At 43.9% G+C, this 19,489-nt stretch overlaps 1 protein-coding gene across 1 annotated transcript in view; it reads left to right on the top strand.

Annotated features, from left to right (window-relative positions):
* The window catches only part of FTCD (formimidoyltransferase cyclodeaminase), a 291,968-nt gene that overhangs the window by 97,362 nt on the left and 175,117 nt on the right, over positions 1-19,489 (top strand). The window contains exon 7 of the mRNA XM_033947252.1: positions 12,630-12,761. Coding sequence (XP_033803143.1) covers positions 12,630-12,761 — 132 coding nt within the window. The remainder of the gene's footprint in view (positions 1-12,629; positions 12,762-19,489) is intronic.

The following is a 19,489-nucleotide window of genomic DNA, read 5'->3' as shown; positions in this document are numbered from 1 at the left end:
TTGTTTGTCAGTTTTAAAATGAATAAAGAATTAAAAAAAAATTAAAATAAATACAAAAATAATAAGAAAATAATAAGAATAAAAGGTCTGAAGAGATGTGAAAAGTGTGAGGAGTAAAGATGAAAAATGAATGAAAGAATGATTAAAGAATTAAAATGAAAGAATTGTGAAGAATGAGAGATTCTAATTGTGTGCTTTTTAAAAAAAATGAAAGTTTCTATTTTTGGTATGCATGTGGAAAAAAGTGATAAAATTATACTGTGAAGAATACTAAGAGTGTATGAAATGCGTGGCGCATGAAAAAAGAGAGCCAAACTTAATGTGATATGTGACCAAATTGACATGCTAAAGTGTCAAGGTATAAAGGGAAAGTGCCATATGCAGGACTGACCTAGACTGATAGACCCCCAAAGAGTAGCAACATTTCATGCTACTGATCCAGGGCAAGCAATAGCTTCCCCCCATGTCTTTCTCAATAACAGACTATGGACTTTTCCTCCAGGAAATTGTCCAAACCTTTCTTAAAACCAACTACGCTATCTATTCTTACCACAACCTCTCAAAATGTGTTCCAGAGCTTAACTATTCTCCGAGTGAAAACATTTTCCTCCTATTGGTTTTAAAAATTATTTCCCTTGTAACTTCATTGAGTGTCCCCTAGTCTTTGCAATTTGTGATGGAGTGATCCACTTGTACTCCACTCTGGATTTTGTAGACTTCAAACATATCTTTCCTCAGCCATCTCTTTTCCAAGCTGAAGAGCCTAACCTTTGTAGTCTTTCCTCAAATGACAGGAGTTCATCCCTTTATCATCTTGGTCACTCTTCTTTGAAACTTTTCTAGTACCGCTGTTGAGTAGTGGCACTGGCAGCAGCCAGGGGCTATGATATGCTGCACTGGAATGGATAGTGTGCTGCACTGGAATGGATATAAATTTTTGAATACGTTGTAGATTTTTTCTACATATGACACCTGTCTATCATATGATTCTGGGCAAATCTAGTTAGCAATGCATATGTGATAGTTAAGGCCATGCTCAATTAGAAGTTTATGAAAAGTTGGTACACAAATATAAACAAATTGAATATGGATTGCGGCAAAGGCCAGAAAACATGACATTAGAGAATAACGGGAAAACACTAGGGGTTACTAGGAAGGAAAAAGTATATTTGAAATTGTCTTGTTCAATAAAAGGTACCAGAAACTCGGTTATGTTCATCTTCCCTGCCCCAAGGGCCTGCCGTTACAAAACCTTTTTGGACAGGACATTGGAGTATCAGGCTGGGAAGATGAATTCCTGGTTAAATCCGCTGATTGCTCAAACCTACTCATATTTTACATTTAGGAAATCATTAAAAACTTATTTATTTGATAAACAAGAATGCTGATTTTAATTTTATGATGTGGTTTTTTATTTTTTATTCTTCTAAACTTTTTATTTTCTAGTAATTGGGAGCTGTATTTTAACTAATGCTGTATTTCACTGCTGTATAAAGTATTGTTTTTATGAAATTGTATTTTTTCGCTGAAATGTTTCAGTTTTTCTTCTGTTGTGAACCGCCTAATACTGTTGGTAGGGCGGTATATAAGAAAATAAATTATTATTACTATTATTTTGTACTTTGCTGGATTAAGCAAGATCATAGGGGAAATCAGATATATAACACACTTATAGAGGAATTAATTTGATTCCATCTTTTTCTTTCTTTGTGTCTCTTCTTTGTCTAAAACATATTGCAGTTTCTCACCTTGACTTCATGGTTTAATTAAGGCCACACCTCTCAGTCTGGCTTGTGGTAGTTGGAGGGAAGATATCTGATTTCGCATTCCAATGCTGGGTATAGAAGAAAGTGAATATGTTCTAAAGTATTGAATATGTGTTAGATATGAGTGTGGTGTATTTGGGACCCCGAATGTGTAAGAATGTGTTTGATTATGTGTGTGCATTTATGTTTGAACATAAAAACTATAATTTTTATATATTTTAAACCTGAAGAAATCATGAGGCAGCATCTGTAGTTTGACCTATATGACCTTTAAGCTAGCCTACCATAAAAACTCTCTTCAGTCTGCAGCTGTTAAGGGAGGGCTCCTTTAGCCCATATTGGGAGTTCTCGTTAGGGGAGGTTATATATGGGGGTTTTTTCTTTTAGTGTCTGTGAAATTCCAGACTGTCAGTTTTCTCCAAAGCACCTGACAGAGAGTTGATTTTGGATTCAAACTTTTCCTCTAATGTATTATGCATTCAAAAAAGGCTGTGTATAATTGAACAAAACTTTCTTTGAGCTTGGTAACTATGTTAAAAGGAATTTTTTGTTCAAAAATCTAAGGCTAGCCTCTGTTGGCTGATTGGTTGACAGGTGTGATGTCATACTAGACACTGCAAAAGTATATAAGTGAACCTTGTGGGAGTGGTTCTCTGAGTTCATATTTGTCAGGAAAGATGTACTTTGACATGCCTGACCAGGGGTGCGCAACACGTCGATCGCGATCAACCGGTAGTTCAAGAAGGCAACGTGAGTCGATTGCAGAGCCCATCCCGGGCTCCGTGATAGACTCGTGTTGCCGTCCCGATCTACCGATCTTCCTCTCCCCGACGTCAAAGACGCTGACGCGGGCATTAGGCTGTTTTTGTCATTTCGGGTGGGGGGTGGCAGCGGCAGCAGCAGCAGCAGTCTGAAAAAGAAATCATCCTGGCCGGGGTCGGTGTCATGCTCCGGAGCTTCTACAGCCTTCCTATCTCCCTCTCCCTTCTACCTGCTTCCGGCCACACCCCCTGCTCCGCGGCTCTCTTCGGCAACTCAGCAGCAGCGATCGACACAAGTTTCTGACGTCGGGGCCTACCCTCTGCGAGTCCCGCTTGTTTCAACTTCCTTTTTCCACAAAGGCGGGACTCGTAGAGGGAAGGCCTCGATGTCGGCAGCTTGTCTTGATCACCGCTGCTGACGAGTTGCTGAAGAGAGCCGCGGAGCAGGGGGGTGTTGCCAGGTGCAGGTAGAAGGGAGAGGGCCAGATGCAGGACTCGTGGGTGAGGGAGGAGAAGAGAGAGAGAGAGGGGAGGGAAACAAAAGGAAATATTTCAAACTGGGCTGGGCCGGAGTGGAGGGAGGGTGGAAAGATTCTGGCTACCGGGTGCAGTAACAAAAGAAAAGGGTTTTGGGAAAGCTGAAAATGGAGATAGTGACACAAAGAAGAGAAAGGGTAAGCAGGACCTACTGAATAAGGATAGAGATACAGAGGGGACATGAAGAGGAGGTGAAATAGAGACATATAAGTAATGCTGAAAAAGTGGAGGGGGGAGATAAAGACATTGAAAGGGCAAATGGTGAACATGGGGTAAAGACAAGGACAGAGGCAAATGAAGATTCTGAAAAAGTGGTGAGATAGGGATATAGGTGAGATGGACACAAAGAAGGGTGATGCTGGAAAATAGGTGGAATGGTAATTCTGACAAACACAGAAGGGAAATGCTGGATCAAGGAGAGATGGGGCTCAGGCGGATGGAATGAGGAGAAATGCCTTGTTGACCCGGAACTTCCTCTCCTACGTCAGAATTGACATCAGGGAGCGGAATGCTGGTCAGTGCGACGCTTCTGCAGGGAAAGCTTGGGGCAGCGGTGGCTTGGGGGCTATTCCCCGATGGCGGTGGCAGCAAACCGAGTGGCTTGGGGGAGGGCACGGAGAAAGAAAGAAAGGGGGCAGACAGGGAGACAGAAAGAAGGGGGAACAGGGAGACAAAGAAAAAGTTGGGGGAGAGAATGAGGTCTGGAGGAGAGGAAACATACAGGAGGCTGAAAGAAAGGAAGAAAGATTGGATGCACAGTCAGAAGAAGAAAGTGCAACCAGAGACTCATGAAATCACCAAACAGCAAAGATAGGAAAAATGATTTTATTTTCAATTTAGTGATCAAAATGTGTCTGTTTTGAGAATTTATATCTGCTGTCTATATTTTGCACTATGGCTCCCTTTTACTAAACAGCAATATCGTTTTTTAGCGCAGGGAGCCTATGAGCATTGAGAGCAGCGCTAGGCATTCAGCGTAACTCCCTGTGCTAAAACCTACTATTGTGGTTTAGTAAAAAGGGATGGGGTGTATTTCTCTATTTTTGTATTTTATTACCGAGGTGACATTGCATAGAGTCATCTGCCGTGACGTCTTAGAAAAAACACGGAATATGAATAATTAACATTTTCTCTGCCTTTCATTGTGCTTTGTGTTTTTTTTAAATTTTATTGTTGGTAGATCATTTTGACTTAGTCATTATAAAAGTAGCTCGCAAGCCCATAAAGTGTGGGCACCCCTGTGCCTGACTATATATGCCTCCATTGTGCAAATGCCTTATCATACGAGATTTTGCTGTTAATATTAATAAACAATATTGAACTGGTAATATTTGCACAATTGTCATTATTCCTGGGTGACTAAGGGTGGGGTTTGTTAGCTTACCCTAGTTACTATATCTTTTTTGAGATAAGGAGACTAGAATTAAACACAATACTTCAGGTGAGGTCGCACCATGGAGCGATACAAAGGCATTATAACATTAACCATTTCTTTTTAAATAGTTGCTAGCATCTTGTTTGCTTTTTTGGCTGTCACTGCACATTAGGTGGAAGGTTTCATTGTATTGTCTACAATGACACCCAGATGCTTTTCTTGGGTGCTAAATCCCAAGGTGGATCCTAGCATCCTGTAAATGTGATTTGGGTTATTCTTCCAAATGTGCTTCACTTTGCATTTGTCCACATTAAATTTAATCTGCCACTTGGACACCCAGTCCTCCAATTTCCTAAGGCCTGCCTGCAATTTTTCACAATCTGCATGCGTTTCAACAACTTTGAACAGTTTAGTGTCATCTGCAAATTTAATCACTTCACTCATCGTTCCAATTTCCAGATCATTTATAAATAAGTTAAATAGCACTGGTCCCAGTACAGAACCCTGGGGCACTCCACTGTTTACTCTCCTTCATTGAGAAAAATGTCAATTTAATCCTACGTTCTGTTTTCTATCCAATAACCAATTAATAATCCACAATTAAACTTTGCCACCTATCCCATGACTCTTTGTCTTAAAGCTTTCTGAAAATCTAGATACACTAAATGAACTAGCTCACCTTTATCCATCCACATGTTTATGCATACCTTCAAAGAAGTCAGACAAATTGGTGAGGCAAGATCTCCCTCAGCTGAACCCATGCTGACTCTCTCATTAAATCATGTTTGTCTACGTGTTCAAACAATTTTATTTTTTATAATTCTTTCCAAACAAAGAAAAGAGACAAGCAAGATGTCAAAATCCAACCACACAGTTACTTTATTATTGTGCAGAGTCTTAAAAAACATAAAGGTCCCATTTTGCCCAGCACTGCAGTCAGGTTTAGCAGTCTATAATTTCCCGGATCTCCCCTGGAACCCTTTTTAAAAATCGGCATAACATTGGTCACCCTTCAATCTTCAGGTACTATAGACGATTTTAGCGACAGGTTACAGTAACAGCAGGTCAGCACTTTCATATTTGTGTTCTTATAGTACTCTGGGATGTATACCATCCAGTCCAGGTGATTTATCACTTTTTAACTTGTTGATTTGGCTTAGTACATATTCCAGATTCACCAAGATTCTTTCAATTCCTCTGCATCATCACCCTTGAAAACCATTTCATGTCAAGTAGATCTTTTACATCTTCTCCTGTAATGACTGAAGCAAAGAATTCATTCAGTCTCTCCACAATGGCCTTATCCTCCCTGAGCACTCCTTTTGCTCCTTGATCATCCAACGGTCCATGGATTCCCTCACAGGGAATACCCTCACATGGATTCTGCTTCTGATGTACTTAAAAAAATTGTTATGAGTTTTTGCCTCTTTGGCAAGTTTCTCTTCATATTCTTTCTTAGCTTTCTTTATTAATGCTTTCCATCTAACTTGCCAGTGCTTGTGTCTCTTCTTATTTTCTTCATTCCGATCCTTTTTCTATTCTTTAAAGGATGGGGTTTTTTTTTTTTGCTCTAATAGTCTTCACCTTTTAACCAGCTCTTGTTTCCACCTTTTTTAATACGTGGAATACATCTGGTCTGGGCTTCGACGATGGTATTTTTAAATAACATCCATGCCTGGTTTACAGTCCTAACCTTTGCAACTAATCCTTTTAGCTTCTTTTTAACTATTTTCCTCATTTTATCATAGTCACCCTTTCAAAAATTAAATGCCTCTACAGTAGTTTTCTTTTGGACGTCACTCTTGATATCAGCTCAAATTTGAACATTATAATCATTATTTCCCAACGGACCTAACACAGTTAACTCCTGTACTATTCCTTACATTTCACTAAGGACCAAATCTAAAATAGCTCCCCCTCTTTTCAGTTCCTGGACCAGTTGCTCCAAGAAGCAGTCATTTATAACATCTAGGAATTTTACCTCCTTAGCTCTCCCTGATGTAACATTTAACCAGTCAATGTTGGAGTAATTGGGTATGAATAGCTGCAGTTTTTTGGATCTGCTGTGGACTTTGTGAGGTTGCAGACTCACACACTTTGCTAGTGGTGTGCTGATTCTATTTTGAAGAAGGTGGCCTGTTACCAGGCAGCTGCAGTGTCCCAATGTATTTTCAATTCACACCATTGACTGATTTGGAAGTGTCTTCAAGATTTAATGTATTTGAAAACTGGAGTGTTTTTTTAACCTATGAAGCTGAACTGAGGTTTTTCTCTACTTTTCTTGCACTTTTTGTATGTGTGCATATTTGTATGAGTGTGCTGGTTGGTGTTTGTATGTGGCCTAGTTGTGTTGGGGTGGCCCCTTCAGTTTCTTTGATAGGACATGTTTTGATTGTTGTTATAATTGAAATCACCCATTATTATACTGTTGCTATTATACTGCTGCCCAATTCTCCAGCTTTCTAATCTCTGAAAACATTTCTTTATCTGTCTGCTCATTTTGTCCCGGGGGGTAGTAGTATAACCCTACATTTATATTCCTTCCCTTCACACATGGAGTTTCTATCCATATGGATTCCACACTGCTATCTATGTCATGCAGAATGTTTATTTTATTTGATTCAATTCCTTATTTAAAATATAGCCCAACCCCCCTCCCTCCAATTTGATCTACTCTGTCCTTGCAATATAATTTGTACCCAGGTAATACAGTGTCCCACTGATTGTCCTTCCATCTGGACAATTGTTGGCTTTCCCGTGCATCTCAGTTTAATGTTTTTTGGCATTGAAGAAATAATGGACGGTCAAGAACACTGTGATTCGTCCACAGTTTGTTTGTTTTTTGGGCTATCTTCTTTTTAAACATTAGCGCCCGCAGCCTGGTTCCATCCCGGTTAAGGTGGAGTCCATCCTTTTGGAACTAAACTACATCTTGGACTTGTATACTGAGTCATCCCTGAGAAACAAGGCTGGACTCTGTTAACAATAGTTGTGGTTAAGTTTCCATGAGGTCAATTCTATCTATTATCTGCTAGAAAATGCTGAAACAGAGTAGTTTTTAGAATTTTTCAAAAAAACTTGAAGGGATAGACAGGATCTTATTTGAGAAGGTAGGTTGTTCCAAATTGCTGTTACTAAATAGGGGAAAGAATGAACAATTTTACTGATAGATATGGCACCTTTTACAGTGGGGAAAGAAAGTTTAAATACATGGATAGTTTTGAAACTTGAAGATCTCAAAGAATTTAAAGCTAGAGGGCCCAATGAATAAAAGATACCATGTAAGATTTTAAAAACTATGCAGGCATATTTAAACTGAACTTTCAATTGAAGAGAAAGCCAATGTAAACTTCTTAACAGAGGTGATTAAATTTGCGGACAATACAAAGTTATTCAGAGTAGTGAGGACACAGAAGGATTGCAAAGACCTACAAAGAGACATAAACACGCTTGAGAAATTGGCCGCGAAATGGCAAATGAAGTTCAATGTGGATAAGTGTAAGGTGATGCATGTCGATAACAAAAATCTTATACACGAATACAGGAAGTCCGGTGCAGTACTTGGAGAGACCCCCAAGAAAGAGACTTGGGAGTACTGGTTGACAAGTCAATGAAGCCATCTGCGCAATGCATGATGGTGGCGAAAAGTGTGAACAGAATGCTAGGAATGATAAGAAGGGGATCACAAACAGATCGGAGAAGGTTATCATGCCGCTGTACCAGGCCATAGTACACTCCCACCTGGAATACTGCATCCAGCACTGGTCGCCATACATGAAGAAGGACACGGTACTACTCAAAAGGGTTCAGAGAAGAGTGACTAAAATGGTTAAGGGACTGGAGGAGTTGCCGTACAGTGAGAGATTAGAGAACTGGGCCTCTTCTCCCTTGAAAAGGGGAGATTGAGATGGGACATGATCGAAACATTCAAGATAATGAAGGGAATAGACTTAGTGGATAAAGACAGGTTGTTCACCCTCTCCAAGGTAGAGACAGCGAGAGGGCACTCTCTAAAGTTAAAAGAGGATAGATTCCGTACAAACGTAAGGAAGTTCTTCACCCAGAGAGTGGTAGAAAACTGGAATGCTCTTCCGGAGGCTGTTATAGGGGAAAACACCCTCCAGGGATTCAAGACAAAGTTAGACAAGTTCCTGCTGAACCAGAACATATGCATGTAAGGCTAGTCTCAGTTAGGGCACTGGTCTTTGACCTAAGGGCCACCACGGGAACAGACTGATGGGCACGATGGACCACTAGTATGACCCAGCAGCGGCAAACCATATGTTCTTATCTAATATTATCTAATTGTTATTGTACTATAGATGAATTACAAAGAAATATATATCGGTACTAGATTTCAGTATGTGTTACATTAGGATAAAAACTTGATTTGAAAATTCTTCCACGATAACTATGGAAAATTTAACCATTAAATTATACACTATGGAGCTCATACTAAAAAAAATCCAAAAAGTGGCCTAAATCGGTACTTGGATAATCATAAAGTCAGATCGTCCAAGTACCAATAATCAAAGATGGTTTTAGACATATGTATAACCAGCTTAGGCCTTTCCCCTGCCTCTAAACGCCTAGATCTAAAAGAGGCGTTTTTAGAGGAGGGGAAAGGGCGGGAGGTAGGCTGACCTAGACTTAGCAAGTAGAACCAAGACCTTTAACAGGTTGCCTAGTCGGAACTTATATGTTTTCATATAGAGCAAGTCAAAACAGGTATAAGTGTCGAAAAGGGGCCACTGAGCTGATTGCAGCTGCAGCGATCAGCTCAGCGGCCCCAGCAACCTACCCACCCTCCACCGCAATGGTCGCAGCAGGAGAGATGCCTCATCTCTCCTGCCGTGATCATGATCCTCCCCCTAAACTGCCGCGGTTCGCAGCAGTTCGGGGGATCGCAATCGCAGCAGGTAAGATAGCTAATCTCTCCTGCTGCAAATCATCTCCCCCACACAATATCGGCAGGAGGGACCTCAACCCCTCCTGTCGAGATGCGACCCCCCAATCCCCGAATCAATACGGCAGGAGGGAGCCCAACCCCTCCTGTCAAGATGCAACCCCCCACCCCCGAACCAATACCGGAAGGAGGGAGCCCAACCTCTCCAGCCGAGAGGCGACCCCCACACCCCCCCCTAAAATACAGGCAGGAGGGATCCCAAGCCCTCCTGCCTATAGCGCACCCTCACTGTGAATGCCCCCGAACCCTCGATCAGCCCCCCAATTGCACCTCCCAAACTCCGTGACCCCCCTCCCCCTCCACTTATAGTTAGTTGGCCTGGTGGACATGTCCCAAGCCCGTCCGCCCGGTAGGCCCTTCTATCCTCTGAATGGTGGGCCTTAAGGCCTGATTGGGCTATGCACCTAAGGCCCTGCCCACAGGAGGGGCCTTAGGTGCCTGGGCTAACCCTAACCCAGCCCATGTGCCTAAGGCCCCGTCCACCCAGCCAACTAACCGTAAGTGGAGGGGGGTAACGGGGTGAGGGGGGTGTCGGGGGTGGTGGTTGGGGAGGGGTCACTGTGTTCAGGGAGGTCCGATCGGGGTTTGGGGAGGCTAGTAGTGGGTTTGGGGGGTGTTCGCGGGGGGGGGCGGGTGCTGTGGGCAGGAGGGATGGGCTACCTCCTGATGATATTGGTTCAGGGGTGGGGTGGTTGCGTCTCAGCAGGAGGGGCTGGACTCCCTCCTGCCAGTATTGGTTTGGGAGTGGGTGTGGGGGTCGCATATCGATAGGAGGAGTTGGGCTCCCTCCAGCCGGTATTGGTTCAGGAGTGGGGGGGGGGGTCGCATCTCGGCAGGAGGGGTTGGAGATCCCTCTTGCCGGTATTGGTTCGGGGGTTTGGGGGGGGTCACATCTCGGCATGAGGGGTTGGTCTCCCTCCTGCCGGTATTGATTCAGGGGTGGGGAGTCACGATCGAGGTAGGAGAGATTGGGCATCTCTCCTACCGCGATCGCGATCACCCCTCCCCTTTTAACTGCCATGAACCGCAGCAGGAGAGATTGTGCATCTCTCCTGCCGCAGGTCATGGCAGTTCAGAGGTGGGGGCGATCGTGGCAGGGGAGATGAGCCATCTTTCCTGCCGCTATCATTGCAGGGGTGGGGGGGGGGGGGGGTGATTCTGTAACCGGTGTTGTTTTTGACAGATGCCAGTTATAGAATCCAGTTTTTAGGCAAACGACTGGCCCCTCCTTCGCCTAAAAGGTCTTGTTTTGGGCATTTGAGACAGGCTATATTTTTAGTTGGTAATGTGTCATAAGGGTAGATGTAGTGGTGGTCTGGGCGTTTAAACAGCTGAACATAGAGGCAGGCCATTCTCAAATAAAACCTCATTTTGGATTTTTTTTTTGAGAATGGACATTTTCCCTGCTGCTACTTTCAGCGTTTAGGGCCTTAGATGTTTTTTTCGATTATGTCCCTCCACGTATATTGGTATTAGAGCCTTAGTGAGTGTCAAATTAGAATAATAATTTTTATTGAAAAAACTTGCACTATAAGGATAGCTAAGGCAAATTGTAACCTATAAACTATATATTATGCATATTGGCATTAGACCCTGTCACAGCTGGTCTGAGTGGCACGTGACAGGTTTTAGCATGCGGCTCTAGGAGTCGCACAGGTTTTAGGAGACTACTGCGTACTGGTGTTTAACCACTAAGACACCACACTCCATCTGTAACTGAAATATGAACTATGCTTTGTTATAACTCAGTTCAAAAAGGTACCTGGCTTTTCCAAGCCTCAAAAGAAAGTCCAAACAGAACAGTTCAAAAGGCAAAAATGAAAATACAGTTCACAGTGTCAGAATGCTCCTAATCTAAATAAAATGTCAGCATTAGTTTATATTTGCAATAACCAAAAGAAAAACGTTTGGAAACAGTTCCTAGGTTTCTCTATGCCTCAGAGTCTTCCCTTCAGGTGTGCCCTTATTCAGGTGTTCTTTAAGCCACTTGTAGGTAGAATCTTTGCAAAAGAGTTCTGTTCTCACCCTGAGTTCAAACATATAAATCTCAGTGGGTTAGAGCAGGAAAGAAAATTTAAAAAACTTCTTTTCAGAGCTGTGCTGGGCTAATCAGCACAGCTCCTGTGCTTCTGCACTAGCCAGTCTGTTACACAATCCCAGAGAACCCCTTCCCCCCCCCCCAAGAAAAATAAAACTTTCAATGGTTCCTCCTAGAACCTGGGTATCACACAATACTGTGTGGCAAACAGTTCTTTATTATAAAGGAAGAAACTCAAAGTCTTTAGCACTGGTCATCAGCAAGAGGCAAAACCACTCCACTTTTAAACACGGTTAGCATTTCATAATAATCTCACTTGCCTTAGTTCAAACAGCCCTTTTGGCTTGTTGGTCTGCATATGCCTCTCTTAGGTCCATGGCTTATGGCAATTCTCCTGTTGCCTGGCCCTCAGCCCTGGCTTCTCCATGGCCATGTGGTTTGGCTACTTCCTCAGTCTGGACCGCTCTCTTTTTCCTGTCCTATGACACCTCCCCCTCTCTTAGCAGTGCAGCTAGCATTTAATAGGCAAGTGCCCCCCCCCTCCCAACCACCAGGTGAAGGAGTTCTATGGCATTCTGCAACTGCCTGTTTCCTGATTAAAATTATTTTTTTTCATTTCAATGTGTATTGCACTTCAGACCAATCTGCTCTCTTGCTCCCTCTGGTGCTTCCGGAGAAAACACCAGTTTCAGGATTTTCTCAAAGCTGGAATATCTTTAACAGCCTCAACTGACTCTGCTACCTTAGGGACACTCCTAGTAGGCATACCCTGCATACCACATACCCTAGTATATATAGAGTTAGGATAAAAACTTGTACCATAAACTTATATTGTAATTATGGCAAATCGTAACCTGTTAACTGTGTTTTATGTATGTTTAACCTATAACCCTTTCTGAGCTCTTTGTGGAAAATGGGATAAAAAATGAAATAAATAAATAAATAGCTGTACTGATTTTATATCATACTGTATGTTCCTTCATGTTTTGAGGCCTAGAAGAGACCTCTCCATCTTTTGCTTCTTACCGTCCCATTTTGCTTTGTATCTAGACCTCCCCTGATGGAAGCCAATTATGGTCTGTGAATACTTGATAAACCTAAGTTGGAGAGAAATTTCCTTTCATTCCTATACAGTATTGACACAGTCTTTCATTCCTGCTTCTCACTTTTTTTTTGTTGTTCACAGGCTCTGAACCTGCCTGTGGTGGGATCCCAGCTTGTGGGTCTTGTTCCTCTTGTGGCCATGCTGCAAACAGCAGAGTTTTACATGCAGAAGGAAAATTTGTTCATCCTGGAAGAGGAACACAAATTACGTCTGGTAACTTTAAACCTTCCTCTGGATAATTTCATCCTTATTGCCTGATGTTTGAGTATTGGAAGTTAAGAAAATGTGTTTCTCTACTATATCCACAAGGGAAATGGGAGTGACGATTTCTTTATGATTGTGTGTGGAGAGCCTAAGGAGTTTTGTACCTTTTGAGGGCAATATTCAGGGATCTGTCACTGCTTAAAGATAAGAACATATGAACAGTGGCGTACCTAGCATGTGTGACACCTGGGGCCCATCATTTTTTGCACCCCCCCCCCCCCCATCTGTACAAAAAACATGATTTTTAGTAACAAGCCACACATTACACATGAGTACCTAGGAAAAGGCAGCATCTTACATACTGCAGTGAGAAGTACATCAATACACCCATTGTAAAACTAAACAAGCCAGACTAGTACAGATCAATCCTGCAGTCAATCCTAACAGAAAACCATGTCTTTCGAACACACAGAACACAGAAAACACCTTCGCCTAGTATGGAATGTCATCACAAACTTACCCCTCCCCCTTTTACAAAACTGTAGTGTAGATTTTAGCCACGGTGGTAACAGCTCTGACGCTCATAGAGTTCTGAGCATCAGAGCTGCTACCACCACGGCTGGTGCTAAAAAACGCTCTACAGTTTTGTAAAAGGGGGGATAAAATAGAAATATATAGACAAAGGTTAAATTGAACCAGCGAGAAGCTGGACTCTGCATACAAGGCAATACTACAGAAACAGTGACATATGTCTCCTAAAGCAATAAATAAATAGAAAATTTTTGTTCTACCTTTGTCTTCTCTGGTTTCTGCTTTCCTCATCTTCTTGCTACTCTCTTCCTTCCATCCACTGTCTGCCATTTCTCTGCCCCTATATGGCATCTTCTCTCCTTCTATGCCCCTTCCAGAAACTGTATGCCTCCCCCTTCCATCTTTCCTTTCACCCCCATTGGTCTGGTATCTGTCTCCTCTCCTTCCCCCCTGCTCTGGCATCTCTCTCTCTCTGCTCCCTTCCTCCTGTTCTTCCCTGGTCTTCCTTCTCAATTTATTTTCTGCCTCTGTCTTAATTCTTTTTTACTATTCAGTCCTCAATTTCCCTCTTTCACTGTGTCTACCTATAGCTTGCCACCTCTTTCCCTCACCCCTTCCAGTAACTAACTCTATCCTCTTCCCTCAATCCTGCATGTGCCCTTTTTTTTCTCCTCCCCACTTCCTTCCAGCATCTGCTCCCCCTTTCCCTCACACTTCCATTCAGCAGCTGTCCTTCCTCTCCCCCACACTTCCATTCAGTGTCTGTTTCCCTCTCTCTATTCCTTCCATCTACTGTTCACCCTCTATGTCGCCCCTTCCATTCACTACCCTCTCTGCTCTTTCTATCCAGTGTGTACCCTCTCTCTCTTCCATATGGCATCTTCCCTCTTTCTCTGCTCCTTCCATAAACTATCTATCCCGTGCCCCTTCTCTCCTTTCTACATGATTGATTTTCAACTCAGTCACCTCTCCGTTTTTCTCTCTCTGTCACCACCCCCTCCCCTATGCTCTGGCATCTGTCTCTTCTCCTTTCTTTCCTTCCCACCTCACGGTCTGGCATCATCCCTTCCCTGATTCCCGGCATCTCTCTCCTTTCCTTTTCTGCCATCTCTTCCTCCCCCTCCATGCTCTGACATCTCCTCCTTCCTTTCCCCCTTCCTTTTCCCTTGATCTGGCATACCTTCCTCCTTCCCTCCATGCCCTGGCATCTCTTCTTCCCTCCAAGCCCTGGCATCTCCTTTCATTCCCTCCAGTTGGGCACAGCAACACTCTCCCCAATTCTCTCCCCCTCTGCACCCTTTCCTCCTTCTGTCACCCTGGTGTCCTGAACTTCATCAGGCATAGCAGCATTCACAATTCACTGCTGTTGCCCGCTTCAGGCCTTCCTCTCTATCGGGTCCTGTGTTCATGAAAGCAGGAAGAAGGCAGGACCCGGAAGAGAGGAAGGCTTGAAGCCGGCAACAGCAGCGAATTGTAAACGCTGCTGCTGCCCGAAGAAGATAATGGCACCAGGCCTTGGAGCACCCAAGGCAGACCACTTCTCTCCCTTCCGGCCGAACCCCCGCTGATCCTCCTATCTCTCCCCCCCAAGTGAACCTTTCCGACCCTACCAGCGAGAGCAGCAAACCTCCCTCCAGTAGCGTTGGCTGCTTCGCGGCTTTCTCCTGCAGGTGAAGCATCACTGATGATGTCATCAGTGATATAGCAGAGGGAGTAGAAAGCCGCGAAGCAGCTGACGCTACTGGAGGGAGGTTTGCTACTCTCGCTGGGAGGATGGGAGCGCGATAGGGACCGGGCTGGCTGTGCACCCCTCCCTAAGGCTGCACCCAGGGCGGACCGCCCCCACGCCCCCCCATTGGTACGCCACTGCATATGAATAGCCTTACTGGGTCAGACCAATGACCCATCCTGTTTTCACAGAGGCCAATCCAAGTCACACGTACCCAAATAGTAGCAGCATTCCAGGGCAAAAAGTGGCTTCCCCCATGTCTGTTTCAACAGCAGACTATGGACCTTTCCTCCAGGAACTTGTCCAAACCTTTTTATAAAACCAGCTGAATAAGTTATCCAGATATTTTTAAGTGGATTTTTCTAAATGTACTACTACTAATGCTATTTTCTAATCATTTCTATAGTGCTATTAGATGCATGTAGTGCTGATCAAAAACATGTAAGAGAGCATACAATGTATTCAAGACAGACAAATAGGATAAATAAGAAATTGGGGAGTTACATTTATTATGCCACTGATTAAAAAACCATTTCCTTAGAAAACCAGGGATCATAGATATAAAGATGGAAGTCAGAAAAGAGTCTTAGATATATATCAAAAAAGCCTGACTTCAATGAAAAACTGCCTCTTGAGAGCGATTGGTTTATATATAATGCACTCAGAGATATGAAACTCCAAAAAGGAAGGCTGAGAAGCCACCTTAGCGGGAAAGAGTTCACCTTCCAGTACAAGATATAACTTTTCCACCAAGTCTCAGAGAGTGATTGGTTACATATGAGGTCGCGATGACTGGAAGGTGAACTCTTTCCCGCTAAGGTGGCTTCTCAGCCTTCCTTTTTGGAGTTTCATATTTCTGAGCGCATTATATATAAACCAATCGCTCTCAAGGGTCAGTTTTTCATTGAAGTCAGGCTTTTTTGATATACTGTATATCTAAGACTGATTAAAACCAGCCAAGGTTTGGTTCTTCCCAGCTGTAAATCTCTTTCACTTGCAGATGGTTCTGACAAGGTTTGAACAAGGTGATCCACCTATTGGCCAATAAACATATCTTGTACACATCTAAATTTGGACTCCTAAGCCTATTAAGGCAGACATTACCTACTATCACCCAACCCAGAGTGAGTATGTAGGCATATAAAGCATCAGATGGACCTGCTCATGATCCACAAATTATGAACATTGTCGGTATATCTCTTCTCAGTAAGATCCACTGACTGCAGATACTCTGCTATTAGTTGTAAATGAGGGTGATGTTGTGCAACCTCAGGAATGGAGCTTTTTTTCCTGCTGTCCGTTATAAGCTTTCAATTAGAATTAGTAGATCTGTTTAAAGCTGCCATCCATTGCTTCATTCACATAACTAGGGCCAGATTAAAGGGTAGGCCCAGTAGGCACATACCTAGGGCCCAAAATGGTCAGGGGGCCTGCTGGTGCGGTGCTTTAGGACCTTTTGGGTCCTCATGGTCCGGGCATTTCTTCTCCTAACTAGCCCTTCTCCATCACTGGATTCGCTGGCAGCAGCTCCCCAAGGCGGGCAGTTTTTGGCATGAGGACTGTAGCGGGGTCCCCTGCCAAGCAGCAAATAGGGGGGGGGGGGGGGGGCAAGGGAGGAGGCTGTGCCACGGGCAGTAGTAGCAAGAGGACAACGTGGCCTAAGTGATCAATGAGGTGAGCCCTGCGGGGCTGCAGACATGTAAGGCAGTGGCGCTGCAGTGCCTGTGGGAGGTGTGCGAGAGTGTAGTGGCCGCCCTGGAGTTTGGCGAGACCGGTGTGCTCAATTGCTTCTACAATGCAGGTGCATCAGAAGCGCAAAAGTGGGGATAGAAAGTAGCCAGTGCAAGAAGGTGTCAGGCACCTTGGGGTTGTTGGGGTGTATATAGAGTTTCAAAATGAACGTGGGAGCAGAGTGGCTGTACTGCAATAAATAATTTGTTAATAAAGTGCACTAACAAATTGCCATCTTGATGGAAATTCTTGCAAGCCCCCTTGTTAGCACAAGAAATCCTTGAGTTATGCATGAAAGGCTGAGTTTAGCTCTGCTGTTTTCTTGGTAGTTATTTCAGCTAGGTTTTCAGTTTTTTTACCTCTCCTTTACTGTCGCTACAGAATTTGCTTTTTCTTTAGTTTGTCATTTTCAGAGTCCCCACTCCCCTTCCAGCTCCTCCTTTTCACAGCTGGGCTTTCCTTCCACAAAAGGACAAACGGTGAGTGAGAGAAGTGTCACCACCACATTGTCCTGTCCAGGAGGCTGAGCCAATCTTCCATGTTTGCTTTCAAAGGTTGTCCAGAAAAATCTAAAGTTGAAAAATTGTGCGAATTGAAGTTTTCCCCATGAATTTGGTTGTACTTGATCAGTAAGGAAGCTGCTCAGCACCCAGCAGCAGTGCCAAATCGTGTTCCTGCTAGTGCCGCTCAGCGGCCAAATAAACTATCTGCAGCAGCCGGTTAGCAGTGGGGCAGGAGTTCAGAAAGCTTGCTCCTGCCCACTGCACCTCCACCAAGGATCGGCAGAGGGTCCGCTGCACCTCCACCAGGGATCAGCAGAGTTATGAGGATAGTGCAGGGAGGTGGGGGGCCTAAAAAATTCTGGGAGGGGGTGTTGGCTCGAATATAAGCTGGGCCTCCCATTTTTGGGCCAATTTTTGGGCCCAAAAATCCCAGTTTATATTTGAGTATATATGGTATAAACATTCCTTTTCACTTGGTTTCAACCGCATTCGTCTTTCACACAATACACATCAAGACACACATCATCTCATATCTATATATTTTACTCATAGGACCCCTGAAGAAGACAATAGTGTCAAAACACGGACCGTGTTAGGTCCATATGTTTCCAGTGGTTCAGGCCCAAGACATTTTTATGTGGATTATTTATTTATCTGCAATGTGACATAACCATGCTTGAGAAATGGGCAGCGACATGGCAAATGAGGTTCAACATGGATAAGTGTAAGGTAATGCATGTTGATATCAAAAATCCCACACACGAATACAAGATGTTCGGGGCAGTATTAGGAGAGACCCCCCAAGAAAGAGACCTGGGAGTACTAGTCGACAAGTCAATGAAGCCGTCTGCACAATGCTCAGCGGCAGCGAAAAGGGCGAACAGAATGCTAGGAATGATTAAGAAGGGGATCAAGAACAGATCGGAGAGGGTTATCATGCCGCTGTACCTGGCTATGGTACGCCCTCACCTGGAATACTGCGTCCAGCACTGGTCGCCATACATGAAGAAGGACACGGTACTACTCAAAAGGGTTCAGAGAAGAGCGACTAAAATGGTTAAGGGGTTGGAGGAGTTGCCGTACAGTGAGAGATTAGAGAAACTGGGCCTGTTCTCCCTTGAAAAGAGGAGACTGAGAGAAGACAGGGGTTCAAGGAAGGTTTAGATAGGTTCCTAAAGGATAAGGGGATTGAGGGGTACAGATAGAAGTAAAGGTAGGTTATAGAAATGCTCAGAAACCACTTCACAGGTCATAGACCTGATGGGACGCCGCGGGAGCGAACCGCTGGGCGCGATGGACCTCTGGTCTGACCCAGTGGAGGCAACTTCTTATGTTCTTATGAAACATTCAAGATAATGAAGGGAATAGACTTAGTGGATAAAGACAGGTTGTTCACCCTCTCCAAGGTAGAGAGAACGAGAGGGCACTCTCTGAAGTTAAAAGGGGATAGATTCCGTACGAACGTAAGGAAGTTCTTCTTCACCCAGAGAGTGATGGACAACTGGAATGCCCTCCCAGAGTCTGTTATAAGGGAAAACACGCTCCAGGGATTCAAGACAAGGTTGGACAAGTTCCTACCGCAGGTAGGGCTGGTCTCGGTTGGGGCACAGGTCTTCGACCTGGGGGCCGCCACGTGAGCTGCTGGGCGTGATGGACCACTGGTCCGACCCAGCAGCGGCAATTCTTTTGTTCTTATGTTTTAATACAGTCTTCATCTTGGACATCAACTCTCTAAAAGTCTTTTGTTCTTTGGAAGATAATGTATACTTCATAACTTAGCACTATTTTGCCATACTTAGAGACTAGCAGCTCCAAAGTTGCAAACTAGATGGAGAACAATACGTTTTCCATGGCCATGTGCCCTTTGAGCTCAGTCAGGAGAGGAAAAATAGAAAGGGGGGATGGAAGTGAGCCCAGCATACCTAAAGAAATGAACACTAGGAGCTTGCCTTAAAAATACAAACATTTTTTACATACTTCAATACAAGCAACCTGCTCCCAGGAATGTGGGGGCAGAACAGTTATGATTTTTTAAACATAACAGATCAGCTAATAAAAAGTAATGTTGTATTAAACTTTGCAGAAACATGTCATATCTAACTTTGTGTTAATGTCAGTTAACTAAGGAAAGTGTGGTATAGTGGTTAAAGCTTTAGCCTCAGCTCCTTGAGGTTGTGGGTTCAAACTCACGCTGTTCCTTGTGACCCTGGGCAAGTCACCTACCCCCTTCCCCCCCATTGCCT

This window comes from Geotrypetes seraphini, chromosome 5, assembly GCF_902459505.1.
Source record: "Geotrypetes seraphini chromosome 5, aGeoSer1.1, whole genome shotgun sequence".
Taxonomy (NCBI): domain Eukaryota; kingdom Metazoa; phylum Chordata; class Amphibia; order Gymnophiona; family Dermophiidae; genus Geotrypetes; species Geotrypetes seraphini.
The sequence above is the reverse complement of the archived record's forward strand: the minus strand, read 5'-3'. Positions and strand labels throughout refer to the sequence as shown.